This window comes from Athene noctua, chromosome 1 (genome assembly GCF_965140245.1).
Source record: "Athene noctua chromosome 1, bAthNoc1.hap1.1, whole genome shotgun sequence".
Lineage (NCBI taxonomy): Eukaryota > Metazoa > Chordata > Aves > Strigiformes > Strigidae > Athene > Athene noctua.
In genome coordinates, this window is record NC_134037.1 from 197,394,844 (window position 1) to 197,408,392 (window position 13,549).

Here is a 13,549-nt window from a genome sequence, read left to right on the forward strand (position 1 = left end):
AGAGAAACTCTTTCAAGTTTTTGCTGTTAAAGCAGACTTCATCAGTGGTGCAGTGCAGATTGATAGGATCTTTTCTGTTTCCTGGGAACAAGCAGTCATTTGTACGAACTAGCAAATTGTAGAAGAATTTCTATAAAATTGTAGTTCTATAGAATTTCTAGAAAGTCATGATAACATAATTTGTAGTCCTTCTTGCTTTAGAGAAGGTTATCTCTTGTTGCTATAATGTACAGAAATTTTTACTTCAAACACTCTTAAGCGATGGAAATACTTTGATACAAAGTAGTCTTAAGATGGTCGGATTTTGTTCACTGGGCTTTGCTTATTTGTAGTTTTCTGTTTGTAGCTTTGTCACCTCTTCTCATGGATTTTAACAAGTTATACTCATGAGGGCATGATACCATCATACTAGAAGTGAATTCTGGTTTAATTATTTTTCCAGGTTTAAGACACTGCTGTATGTACTTAATAACTTGAAAGTTCTGTCCTAGGGAGCAATGGCTCAATAAAGAGCACTGAATCTTAACTGTATGTCAGTCATGCACCACTAAATTTAGCACATGCTGTGAGCCCATCTAAGGATTTTCTGCTTGCTGTAATTGACAGATAGCCCTGAGATTCTGATGTCACAATTTCTGAAAAATAATACCTTCTGCAGTGAAAGTAGAGAAATATTAAAAGAAATATTAAAAGTGGCATGTCCTGAGTAACTATATCCTGGGGACTGTGTTTGTACGTGGCAAGGGCAGAATGCCGTCAGTAGTGACTTCTCTTGTTGGATTCCCAACAAATTTGTTCAGTTCTGTTACCTATTGAGTTGTGCATTAGATTATTCCCCCACTCCAAAGTTAACTTTTCCTTAGAGAATATATTCTTCTCGTGTTTTTTTATTTTTTTGTGAAATCAACATTCTACTGGTCCCTTGTGATATTTGATAAAGAGGCATTTTCAGGTAAATTCAAACATATCTGGGAAATGGTTTCTTTATATGTATGTATTTTATATAAATATGTATTTATGCACACATATAAAATGTATTTCTTCAGCATGATCCTTATTTTTCATCTTAAGGAGTCTGTGCCCTTTTCTCTGTTTCTTTTAGGAATTCTGTAACTCCCAATCTTCAATTAATTTTCTTTTAATGTATTGTGGTATCTACAGTTTTATAGAAATGCAGTTGTAGTTCATTATTCCAGTATCCATGATGTTTTTCTTGTCTTAGAAGCTCTCAGCGGTGCTTAATACATCGCTTCAGTCATAGCATTCTATCCTTAATTGAAGATCATAAGCTGAAATAAAAAGAGAAAGAGTATCTTTACTGACAGCGAATAAAAATGTATATGTACTTATTTTTTTCTTATCTTTTCTACTGATTGCTGCTTACATTCCCACTTTCATTCTGGTTTTATATTACTGTTGCAATTTTGAGACAGCAAATTATAACTGGAAATAATACTAAAAGTGAGAGGACAGTATACATAAAACCATAGGTGGATTGAACATGGTAGAAAGAATGCAAGAAACGTGGAAGTAGAACAGAAAAATAATTTATAAGCATTTATTGCCTTGATAATGTATGTCTCTTAGAATAACTACTGGTTTGTGTTGCTTTAGGTAAAGAACAGAGGACACTTCAGCTGCACAAACCACAAAACATGTGCCTACCTTTCCCAGACTTCATAGTACATCGGTTGTTGTCTTGCTTTTTATTGCTGCAAGGTTGGCTCCTTGCTACTGAAGTCTATTATCCTATAGTTTCCATCCACACATTCAATTACATATTTTGTGGATTCTGCCTGTTGAATCCAGCATTTTACGTCAGTTCTGCCAAAAGCACCTCTACTGAAAAGAGAGGAAGGATTGCATGTAGCCATAGCTTCTCTGATCTGTACGAAAGGCATTTGCTGTTTTGTGGTCTCTTCATGTGGTGGAGTAAATCAGCAAAGGCTCACAAATCTCTTTGACTTCACTGTATAGTATAAGGCAGGATAAGATGTACTCAGTATCGGGGGGGTGGCACTGGGTCATTTGTTGGTGTAACCTAATGACATGACATTGTTTTGCAAAAAATACAAGTTTTGAAAGATCTGCCTAACAGTAAGGTCTAGTAATTATGAGTCCTTATTGAATATTCAGTATAAATGCCCAGCTCAGAGGAAATTAGTTGTTTAGGCTCTCAGGCTGACTTTAATCGCCAGGTTGATTTTTTTTTTTTAAAAGCCCTATTCCAGACAGTTTTCTGTAGCATTTCTTCTGATTTTGTATCAGTAAGCCTCCTGAAATAAATTAAAACCTTGAATTCACTCCAAGGCTACTTGTTATATTTAATAAGTTGTCTGTCCTTGGGCAAGGAAAGAGAAAATTTTGACCAAAAGACACATCCAGTCCTCTTTGTACTCATAAAAGCATCTTGACATCCTGTTTATAAATTACAGTATTCAGCATATGTGCAAAGAATTTTTGTAATGTTTTGTAAGGTTGATGCTATAATTTGCATATTACAGTTTCTTATTAAGAATTTAGTTAAGAATTAAATATTTTAAACATTATGTAAACATTAAAATATTTACCTCACATCTGTATTCTTCCAATGCAAATGCCCTATGCTATATGAAAGGCTATTCATTTAACAAAACCCAGTTACTTATTTTCTTTAAGTTTTTGCTATAAATTAATCTGTAATGTCAGAACCAAGAATGAGGTAACAAAGGAACATATTTAACATTCTGAAGTCAGTAGATTTTGGGGAACAGGATAGAGGGAAATGTTACACAATGTGACTTGAAAACTCATCCAGTATTTTAAGGAAGTTTTGTTGGTATTTAAGTGTTTTTATCTAACTCTTACTTCTACCTCTCAATTACTATTTTGCCTGTCTTGAAACAGAGTACAGTGACTCTATTTTTATAATGAAAGACTCTCAGGTATCACATTAGCTTCTACATGTACTGTCCTTCGTGTGATTTGCAGCAGCTTAAAATATTTCCTTGTGAGAGTCTTTTTGCGTGGCTTAATGTTCCCCTCACATGATCAAAAGGAAAGAACCATGATAAATGAGCATTGAATAAATATGTTCAAGATAAGAATTTTTATTTGAGTTGAAAATTGCTCTGTTTCCTGTTTTCCTTTGTTCTCAAGGGAATAGACCTTGTTTTAATACAAGGGTCAGTGATGTCAGAACTCTTAGGAACTTGCATTTCTTCAGTTCCTAGATTTACCTCAGTTTTGCATCACATGCTTAGCATAAACCGGGTTATTTCATTGTTCTAATAGTTACACAACATGAAGCATTTAAAGCCCTCAAAAAGTGTCAATAGCTCTTTTACTTCTCCCTGCACTGCGCTCTGTGACACAGTTTTTGAATTATTTTCTTTTACAGGTTCCTTGCAGCCTTTCCTGGAAGCCTGCAGTAATGAATCCTTCTTCCGTACTTGCTCTGTATTGCTTCGAAGTTCTAAACTAGATATTCAGATTCTGGAAAAGCTCTGTGTTATACTGCAGAAACTCTCCCGAATAAAGTAATCCTTTATTACCACTGTTCTGTTAGTTGCTATTAGATCAGTAAACTTGGGAACCTTTATCTTTCTCCTTTTTCAATAACTCATCTCTATTTTACTGTTTATTTGCTCCACCATAGACAATGCTGGACTTTCTCTGTTAGCAGTTAAATTTAAACTGTGTCACAGATGTGTAAGACAAGATTCTTTGCATATAAATTGTTTAATTTACAGAGTACAAACTAAAAAACTCAACCTAGCCTAAAGAGGAATTAAACCTTAGGTATGCAGATGACAAGAATGCTTGGAAGAGAACCCTTCTTCTTCCCCCTGACCTTCAGTTTTACATGGGTCCTTGGTCGTAATCTTTGAAAATTTAGCCTCATCTGTGACTTGCATTCAGGTTTCATCAGTTCTCATTTCCTTCAAAAACAAAATTTAAAGTCTTGAGCCATGTAAGTCCTTTGGGGAATGTTAATCTTTATAAAATATGTTCTCACTTCTTACTGGTTATTAGTTTATTGTAACAATGGTCTTTATCATATTGTTAGTAATGTGATGCTGAGCTCCATTGGTGTATTATTTAATTGGATGGTTTCATTTGTACAAGCAGGTATCTGAACTGAGCCATCTTTTACATTAGACCTATAGCTGTTGACAAAACTGAGGTTTTCATTCGGCTTTATTAAGAACAAAATTGAACTCTAGGAGAAAATAAAAGTTTTCCTGTAAAATAATCTAATATAAATCATAACTTACATTGGAAATATACTAAAAGTAAAATTTTCTCAGGAATCCTAATTATTTTAAATTTTTTATTTATTGTTTCTGGAATCTTATTTCACATGAGAGAAGTCCTATTATAACATTTCCTTGAGCTTTCATTATATTACATGTAAATACCACTTACTCAAGTGAAATTATAGTTTTTTGTGATTTTTGCCAAGATTTTTCTAACCATACATTGATAACCTTACGCTTAGGGACATTATATGCAACACAGAAGAAACTCCCAATATAATACACACTTTTCTTCATTAAAAAAATAGTTTTCTGTAGAATGCTGTGTTCAGATGAAACCTCTCAATTTTCAACTGACAATTATTTTATGTAAAATCTTTTGCAGAAGCAATAGGAAGATGTTTGAATTGTTTACTCTTCACCACGTGATCCAGGAACTTCATAGGACTACAAATCCAGATCATGCTTTCCTGTGCATAAACCTCAATTCAATTCTGTCAAATTTGGAATTGTCAAGGAGTAACTCTCTTACCTCCAGTCTAAGCACAAGTCACTAGCACTGTCTTTCAATCTAATTATTGTTCTGTATAATTTATACCAACTGCTTATGTTACTTTAAATTTGGAGATTTTTTTTTTACTGTTTTATATAAACAAATTAAGCAGAACCTCAGTAGTGTGTAAGTTACTCTGTATCATGTAGAATCTCATTGGTATTTCCCCCATTAATAAAAAGGAATATGAAAAAATGCATAATATACTAAATGGATTTCTTCAATACTTTTTAAAAAGGTGAAATAATGCTTCTGTTCTGATTGACTCATGCAATCTAAGGAATTGGATCCCTTGAGTAAGCAGATCAGATATACCCACCTTTCCTTACTGATATGAATCTTAGTTACCTTTGGCTCTTCAGAGAGTTTTATAAATTCATTTATATATTTTATGGTTGATAACCAACAGACATGTATCAAATTATATTTTGAGATAATTACAGTTTTAGTGATTAAAACCAAATTTTGATTTAACATAACTAGATGTGTTGAATGAGAAATTCTGTTGTGTTTTGGTTTCAGAATGTCTTAATGTTTGTTTGATCTTTTCTTGTATTTATGTAACATCTAGTATTTTATCTTGCTTTGTATGAATTTCTGGTGTAACTTTGGGTTGTATTATCTCTGCAAATGTAAATAAAAATATTTCTGAAAATGCCTGGCAATAGTACTCTCTAATGTAAACTTACTATGGGGTTTTTTTTCTGCTATGTTTTTGTATTAATTTGCAATACAATCCTCATAGTACCCACATTTCTGAGTGTGATGAATATATTTGTCTCCCACAGTTCAGCATTGAGAAAAGTCTCACACATAGGAAATAGGATACTTTTAAAAAATTCAGCTTAGCCTTCTATTTCTGATTTGTACTGTAATTTTTGGAACTCTTTAATTACCAAATTGAAACTGCAGTTAAAATATAAAGATCTGCTTTATGTTAGTCTTTGACTAACACTGGCAGTTAGTATAAAACTTCACGGAGATTTACTTCTCATTTTCATACATTTTTTTCTTTGTTTTCCTTTGTATCTTTTACCAGAAGACTGAACTGAGTCTTTGAAGTTGAATTCTAACTGCAAATATTTTTCTAGCAATCTGACTTTCATTTCTGACAAGCTTTCCTATGAAAAGAGTCTACACCGGATTTGGCACCAAGTTTGTCTAGAAGAGAGAGCAAGCAGTGTGTACTCTGTGCAGGAAACCAATTCTATGTAATTTTAAAATAACACTAATCATAGCTAAAAGCTTTTGCTGACAATTGAGTATGTTTTGGAATAAGTATTTCTCCAACAGTAGTTTCAGTTTTCTGTCAGATTTATCAGCAGGGCAAAAGCTTGTATATATCTTTGGCTGGAGAGAAAATCCTCTTATTTAGGAAGGTGTTCTCCATCCTCGTGCTTCTCCATCTGCTTGGTCATTAAAAATACTAGAAAATTAATAACCAAAAAATGCTATAGAAAGTTAGGTTTCCTATATCTGCAGGAATGTTGACTGTGCTCTTGGATTTCAGCCTTCATCGCTGCTGTTTGTTAATCTACTGATCTTCCTTGTGGTACCAATTTAACACAGTGTGTTCATCTAACAATGGCAGAAGTCAAAGAGGTGCATAGAGTATGGTGTAGCTTTTACTACTGGTACCTGAAAAGATGAATCACTGCTAATTTCAAGTTTTTATGATCTAGAATGTTTCTATTAAAAAGAAGTTTTTTGAATCTGTTAAATATTAATGCAATTAAATTGATTGTTGAACTAAGGATCAGACTGATGGTTTTGATCTTAAGTAAATTTTAACTGAGCTGTGAAGAAAAATACAGGTGCTTGATTTCACATTCATACTACAGCAAACATGAAAGGTATCAGAAATAAGTGAATTATGCAAATGAATATGACATGTCTTATGAAGAATAGATACTTCCTTAAATAAAAAAGCTATAGTAAAGTTCCAAAATATACATGTGATTTTTGAGTCACAGTAATATTTCTTGGATAAAAAATGAGAGTCACAAATACAGTCTAGTAGAGTTATGTGGAGGATAGACTTGTGATGGTAGGAGGGAATTGTTTTGAAACCAGTTGTTGCCAGCTTATAGTATAGTTCCTTAGTACATTGTCATAAAACTTTTCAGTAAGATCTTTAAAGAAAATAAACCATGTCATGTTTTTTCCAAAATTTATTACTAATCAATCCCGTTAATGCAGAAATATTTGAAGCCTCCTAATATCTAGAAAGGTAAAACAATGATGAATTTGGAACTGGTTTTATTCACCATCAGATTTTCAGTTTGTGTTGGATTGCATCTTTAAATGTGCATAGTTTGATGGGATATGTGGCCTATAAATGCAAGTGAAAAGATTGTCTTACAACAATATGATTTCAGGATCAGACTCTTCAAGGAAAGTAAAATATCTGTCTACCAGGAATGGAACTAAAATGATTGGAAATAATAAACTGAAGCAGAGGTTTTAGACCTATTCTGTTCCAATTTGTAATTGATGATCTATAGTAACTAAGCTAACTAATTAATGGTGTCTATGTTAGAAGCATAGGTAACCTAGCTTGCCTTTGTCATTAACAGGCAGAAGTAGGTACTAGGATAAATGTGGTACCAAAATCACAGTTACTTCTGTATTTCTGCTTGTAAATATTAGGTATATCAAATTTTGTACACACCTGCTTGTTGCACTGGCTTGGACATCAATCTTGTGGGCCAGCCCACCCCTATTGTCCACACCAGTCCATGTTGTGGCCTTGCTCAGACATCCCCATCCTGTTATGACTCCCCTGAGTGGCCTTGGCAGTCTCTGCAGGGAAGGCGAACAGAGGAAGTCAGTTGTGTTTCCTGCCGTCTTTTGAGGGTTTGGTTTTGGTTCAGGAAGGATAGATTTCTGTCAGTTGGCCACACTTTGGGCATCCATATAGTCTTGCCTTCTCAGATGGAATCTAGAATTTTGTGGGATTTTTCTGGTTTTGTAGTATACCAGGGTACTATAATATGAGTACGAATATCTACTACTTTATCCTTCTCCCAGAATATTGTCTACAGGAGACGTTTGGAAAGTTAACTGTAAATCCAGCTATTTCCTGTGGTTCCCGATTCTCCAAGGAAACATGATTTATGTGATCACTGTCTGTCTGCATTCCTGAAAAGGAATATCTCTTTCAAATATGCCAGCTACCTCTGGTCAGATTTGGCAGCAAGCAAGAGAATATTAATTTTCAACTTTTTTTTTTAATTATTATTAATTTTTTTTGAGTGAATTTGAGGAGAAGAGAGAGACCTTATGAATACTTGCACTTAAAAGAAAGATGGCGACTCTCACACTTTCTGGGAGCAGCCAGCTGATCAGTCAGAACATGTAGCTTTGAACTAGCTACAATGTCATGTCTTGCTTGCATGTAGGTCTCCAGAAGCAATCGACAACTGTCACTGGCATGAAACAAAGAAAGTTTCCAGTAGTCACACCCTGTCACTTCAAAGGAAGGTAAAGAGTTGACCCACAATTTTATGTTGCTGGTTTTGGGGACAGCTGTGAGAGTCCGCAATGGGAAAGTCAAGAACATTGCATCTGCTCGTGTTAGGATAGTTTTCATCACAGAAAAGACTAACAAGCATGAAGAGAAATTTTTTTTTTTTTTTTTTACAAATCTATCTATTGTAGAATTGTAATCACCCTTGCTATTTATCAAAGGCTGCCTACTGATAAATGGGCAACACAATGTTTCAGACCTGATCTACAAAGTCTAGATTTAGTAATTCTGTAAGAAAGATAGTTCCCTGGACAGAGGACAGTTGCATTTGTAGAAGCATAGCAGATCTAAACAAAGTAAGCTAACATTACCCAGCCTGCACAGTTGTGCTCTGTGTCTTCATCTTTGTGACTTTCACCAGCTGATAAAAGGTCTGTCTCTTAAAGTGGGATTTCAGTTATCTTCCAGTTCTCCTGAATATTACTGGCTTGCGTCTTTTCTAATGTTATATGACTGAATTTAATATATTATGGGGAAAAATTTCTTGTAGCAGATAAATTAATCTGGAAGGTGAAAGTATGCTGAAGGCAACATATTTTTGAAGAACTTTTATTCATGATCAGCATCAATGTTTAAAATATATGATTTAACTTACCAGTCCAGATTTAAAAGGAACTGTAAGTAGCGCTCATAACTCAGAGCTATAGCACTGGATCTGTTAATTATATACTGAATTTTTCACCTAAAACTTAGACGGCTTCAGGGATTGATGGTCTGATAGAAAGCATTTATCTTCAGGTTAACATATTTAAATGTAGTCCAGAAAGTCTGAAAATTTGATCTATGAAACAATTTGGTAGTCTTCTATTTTCTAAATGGTTACAGGAACTGCAGTGGCAAAGCAGTGACCCCTTATACTCCTCTTAATGATATAATGTTCACATGTTTTTAAAGCTCACAAAAATTATTGTAATATAATAGTACTGTGCAGTGTTGTGAGCCTACCTTTGACATCCCACTGAGAAACGCTGTGATGTGCAAAGGCATCTTCATGTGTTACACTGACTCTTCTATTGCTCTGTGTCAAAACCACCACTATCCATCATCAAAAATAGATGTGTTTTGGGGCGATGAAAGCCTTTAATGCTGTCTTCTGACCATGGTTAGGAACATTCCTGTTTATCAGACTTTTGTTTTTCACATAATTTTGAAAGCAAGTGTCTTGTATATTTATGACTACCTGATTGCTACTAGACCAGATAACTTTGAACAAAACCTTTTACTGTTTACTTGCTTGTAGCTGGGGTTTTTTTGAGTGAATGTTCCTGAGTCAAAATTTAACAAGACATAACTCACAAGACATTCCAGTCTCTAAAGTCACACTGAATTACCTGAGAAAAAGAGATCTGAGAAGCCTTTTTTTTTTTTTTTTCCAGAACCAATTCACTCTGTGTCCATTACTCAAAGATATTTAGGCTGGTCCCAAGGAATAATTCCCTGAAATACACCACATCTCTCTGATCACTGAAACTTAATGGTAAGTAACTGCTCTGGTAGACATACACAAGATAGGGCTGCAAATTCAGCGACCAGGATACTGCTAATGACAGTAGCTATGAAAGTTCAGCACAGGATAATGTTCCTATTAATAAGTTTATTTTAAGGTTGTCTTCAGCTCCATAAAAATGGCATCCTTGGTGCAGTTAGTTATGGAGAAAAGAAATAATCTATCTAGCTTACAGGAAAAAAGTATCATGTGCTAGAGTTTCAAACAGGAGCATAATATTCCACCCACACATCAGCTTTTTGGAAAAGTAGTATGCCTTTGAAGAACGTCAGTGATAACTTGTGCTGCCAGACTGGTTTTGTCCTTTAGAAGAAACAGTATTCTAGTATTTGGATTCAAGAGCTATTTATAAAAGAAATGTAAATAAACAGATTTTCTCTGTTCCGTGGTCCTTCCCACAGTGTAGCAGTTTGATGTCCTCCTGGTTTGTCCTCCTCCACATTGAAGTGTGACTATGATATTTTTTCACAGCAGGCTTGCACACCAAGGCCAAATGCCAGAAACAGACGCCTAACTCTGCTTCCTTCCTCTGTCAGTTGTCTTTCTACTAATCAGTCTTCAGTGTTACCTCCTCCTTATTTTTCATTTACTTCTGTGTGGTGGATTAAATTGGACAATCATTGTGTATTCCTGAATTGTCTTGTGATACTAACTTGAATCCTATTACAAGCTTGTTTTTAAAGCAGCCTCAACTATAAAAAATTGAATTTTTATTTTAAAAAAGGTGATGGACAAATGAGATGCTTGTGTGTGACCTGTATAACAGCTAATCACTGACATCTACTGCAGCAAAGCATGCAAAGGTTTCTTATCATTCTTCCATAACTATTCAGATAGTCTAGTTTCACAGAACGCTGGCAAAAAGGAATCAACATTTTTCTGTCCTTGAAGAGTGGTTGATAGTGATAAATTAATGCCTGAGGTAACAGGTGCTATGCATTATAAATCATATCACAATAAATAATCAAAAGAACTTATGTGGATGTGGGGGAAATAGAATATATATGCAATATTATGTGTCTAGAACTAGATATAGACCTAGACAGTGCAGTCTTACCCTGTTTATATTAATATATTTACTGGAATATGCACTAGGAAACCTATCCAATACATAATAAGGACATGAGCTCTCCTTTTCATTATCACAGGGGGTATAGAGGTTGGTTGCAGAAGAATGACTTCTGCGTACAGAAGGTTTACTTCTGGTCATGATTTTCACCTGCAACCATAGGGTTTTTTTCTCTTAAATACACCCTCCTTACAAAAAAAAAGCAGGGCTTCTAAACTGAGTTCAACGGGGAGAAATTGAACTGGCATGCTTTTTTAGCTCGTTCTTCAGCCCGTACTGCTGGGCATGCATGCACATTATCTTTTAGTTCATGGATAATGAATTAATGTTCCCAAATCATAGAATATGGAGGCAGTCTGCTGTTGTTGCAAAGCAAAGACTCATCCTTTTCAGGCCACCTCACTTTTGTTGTTTCTTTTATTAATGTCATCAGACCAGGACCATTAGAGATCAAACACTGTGTAGAGGGCAGTTCCAGACTGCAGCCTAAGATCAGAGAGAGTCTACAAAGTCCAGCAAGCTTCTTTAAGGGAAAACTGGGATGATATTGGTCAGTCTAGGAAGCTGGGATTAGGCAGGAGAGGTCTTGCAAGGTAGTAGGTATTAATCTCACTTGGGAGGAACTTCCCACAAAGCCACCCAAAAGGCTAGTGATGGAGATGGGACTAAGTTTATCTGTAGATGCACAGTTAAGTGCTCTCTCTAGTAGGACCTGATAATATCAAACAAAAGAAAAAAGCCTTAATGCTATTTTTACAGTGTCCATGACATGGGATGTAGAAGCCCTTGTGGCAAAACCTTGAGCTGACCAGAGCTTTGTATGAAGCTCTTAAGTCTTTTATTTTAAGCAAGTATTTCCAAGGGCTTAAAGGGTCATTTCAACTTGAAAGCTGGGTTTTATCAGACTATAAAGAAGAACAATTTGCTTTTAAGAGGGGAAAACAGAAAAATGCACATCAAAATAGAAATAAAAAGTTTTGTCAATAATTTTTCTGCCTGACTTGCTCATTTCCTTAGGGATTGGGTCTTAATTTTAATTCTAACTCTTAATATCTTTCTGTTTGCATCAAATTCTGTGCATCTCCTCTAACTCCCAGAAATGTTAATCTTTACATCACAGCTATTTGAGTCCTTGTCCTGTACCTGCCCCTGCTCTAACCAGTGGTCTCACATTCCCTGTTATGCTGCAGAGTCTCTCCTTTCTCACTTTACCTCACAACCTTTCCCACCTTGCCTCTTGAAGCCCCTCTTGCTGGTGGCATGCTCCTTGGCTCTTAAAGAAGGTGCAATTTTTTCCTCTGTCCAGAGTAAAAGGCTGAGACAGTTTGTGGCAATCAGCCTTTCCACTCTGCTATAAAAAGACAGCCTTTTGAAGGAATATAATGTACTGTAACTGTCTTTTTTTTTTATTATTATTATTATCTTCTTTTATCACGAGGACATGCTTAGATTTTGGAATTTGCTGTGGTGAATAAGACAACAAACTTCCATGGATGATCAAAGTGGATCTGTATCTGTGTAAAGACATTTTATGAGTTAGTCAAATTAAAATCACTGTACCTGAACACATATGCTAATATAAGTAACCATTTTGGGGTCAGGACAGCCAAGGCATGGCTGGAGCTGAACTTGGAAAGGGACACAAGAATAATATTAAGGGCTTCTATAGGTATGTCAGCCAGAAAAGGAAGGTCAAAGAAATCATACTTGCCCTGATGAGCGCAAATGGAAAACTGGTAACAACGGATGAGGAGAAGGCTGATGTGCTCAGCAACTTTTTTCCTCAGTCTTCACTAGCAATCTCTCTTCCCACACCTCTCAAGTGAATGGATCCCAAGGCAGGGACCAGGGGAGCGAAGTCCCTCCCTCTGTAAGGAAAATCTGTGGGACCTGGTGAGATGAATCCCAGAGTCCTGAGTGAACTGGCTGATGTTGCCAATTCACTCTTCATAATATTTGAAAAGTCATTACACTCAGGTGAAGTCCCTGGTGACTGGAAAAAGGGAAACATTGCACCCATTTTATAAAAGGGTAGAAAGGAGGACCCTGGGAACCACTGACCTGTCAGCCTCACCTCTGTGCCTGGGAAGATCATGGAACAGATCCTCCTAAAAGCTGTGCTAAGGCATGTGGAGGACAAGGATGTGATTGAAGACAGCCAGCATGGCTTCACCAAGGGCAAGTCCTGCTTAACCAACCTAGTGGTCTTCTCTGATGGAGTGACCACATCAGTGGACAAGTGAAGAGCTACAGATGTCATCTATCTGGACTTCAATAAGGCCTTTGACATGGTCCCCCACAACATCCTTCTCTCTAAATTGGAGAGATATGGATTTGATTGGTGGACTGTTCAGTGGATGAGGAATTGGTTGGGTGGTTGCATCTGAAGAGTAGTGGTCAATGGCTCAATGTTCGGATGGAGCCTGGTGACAAGTGGTATCCCTCAGGGGTCTGTACTGGGACCAGTACTGATTAATATCTTCATCAATGACATAGTATGATTAAGTGCACACATGACAAGTTTGCAGATGACACCAAGCAGTGTGGTGCAGTTGACATGCCTGAGGGACTGGATGCCATCCAGAGGGACCCAGACAAGCTCAAGAAGTGGGACCATGTGAACACCATGAGGTTCAACAAGGTCAGGTACAAG

General features: G+C 36.0%; 1 protein-coding gene across 1 annotated transcript in view; it reads left to right on the plus strand.

Annotated features, from left to right (window-relative positions):
- CCDC138 (coiled-coil domain containing 138) overlaps nucleotides 1–4,795 on the plus strand; it is a 39,200-nt gene extending 34,405 nt beyond the window's left edge. Inside the window, exons 14-15 of the mRNA XM_074930492.1 lie at nucleotides 3,380–3,518; nucleotides 4,624–4,795. Coding sequence (XP_074786593.1) covers nucleotides 3,380–3,518; nucleotides 4,624–4,795 — 311 coding nt within the window. The remainder of the gene's footprint in view (nucleotides 1–3,379; nucleotides 3,519–4,623) is intronic.
- Nucleotides 4,796–13,549: the final 8,754 nt, after the last annotated feature.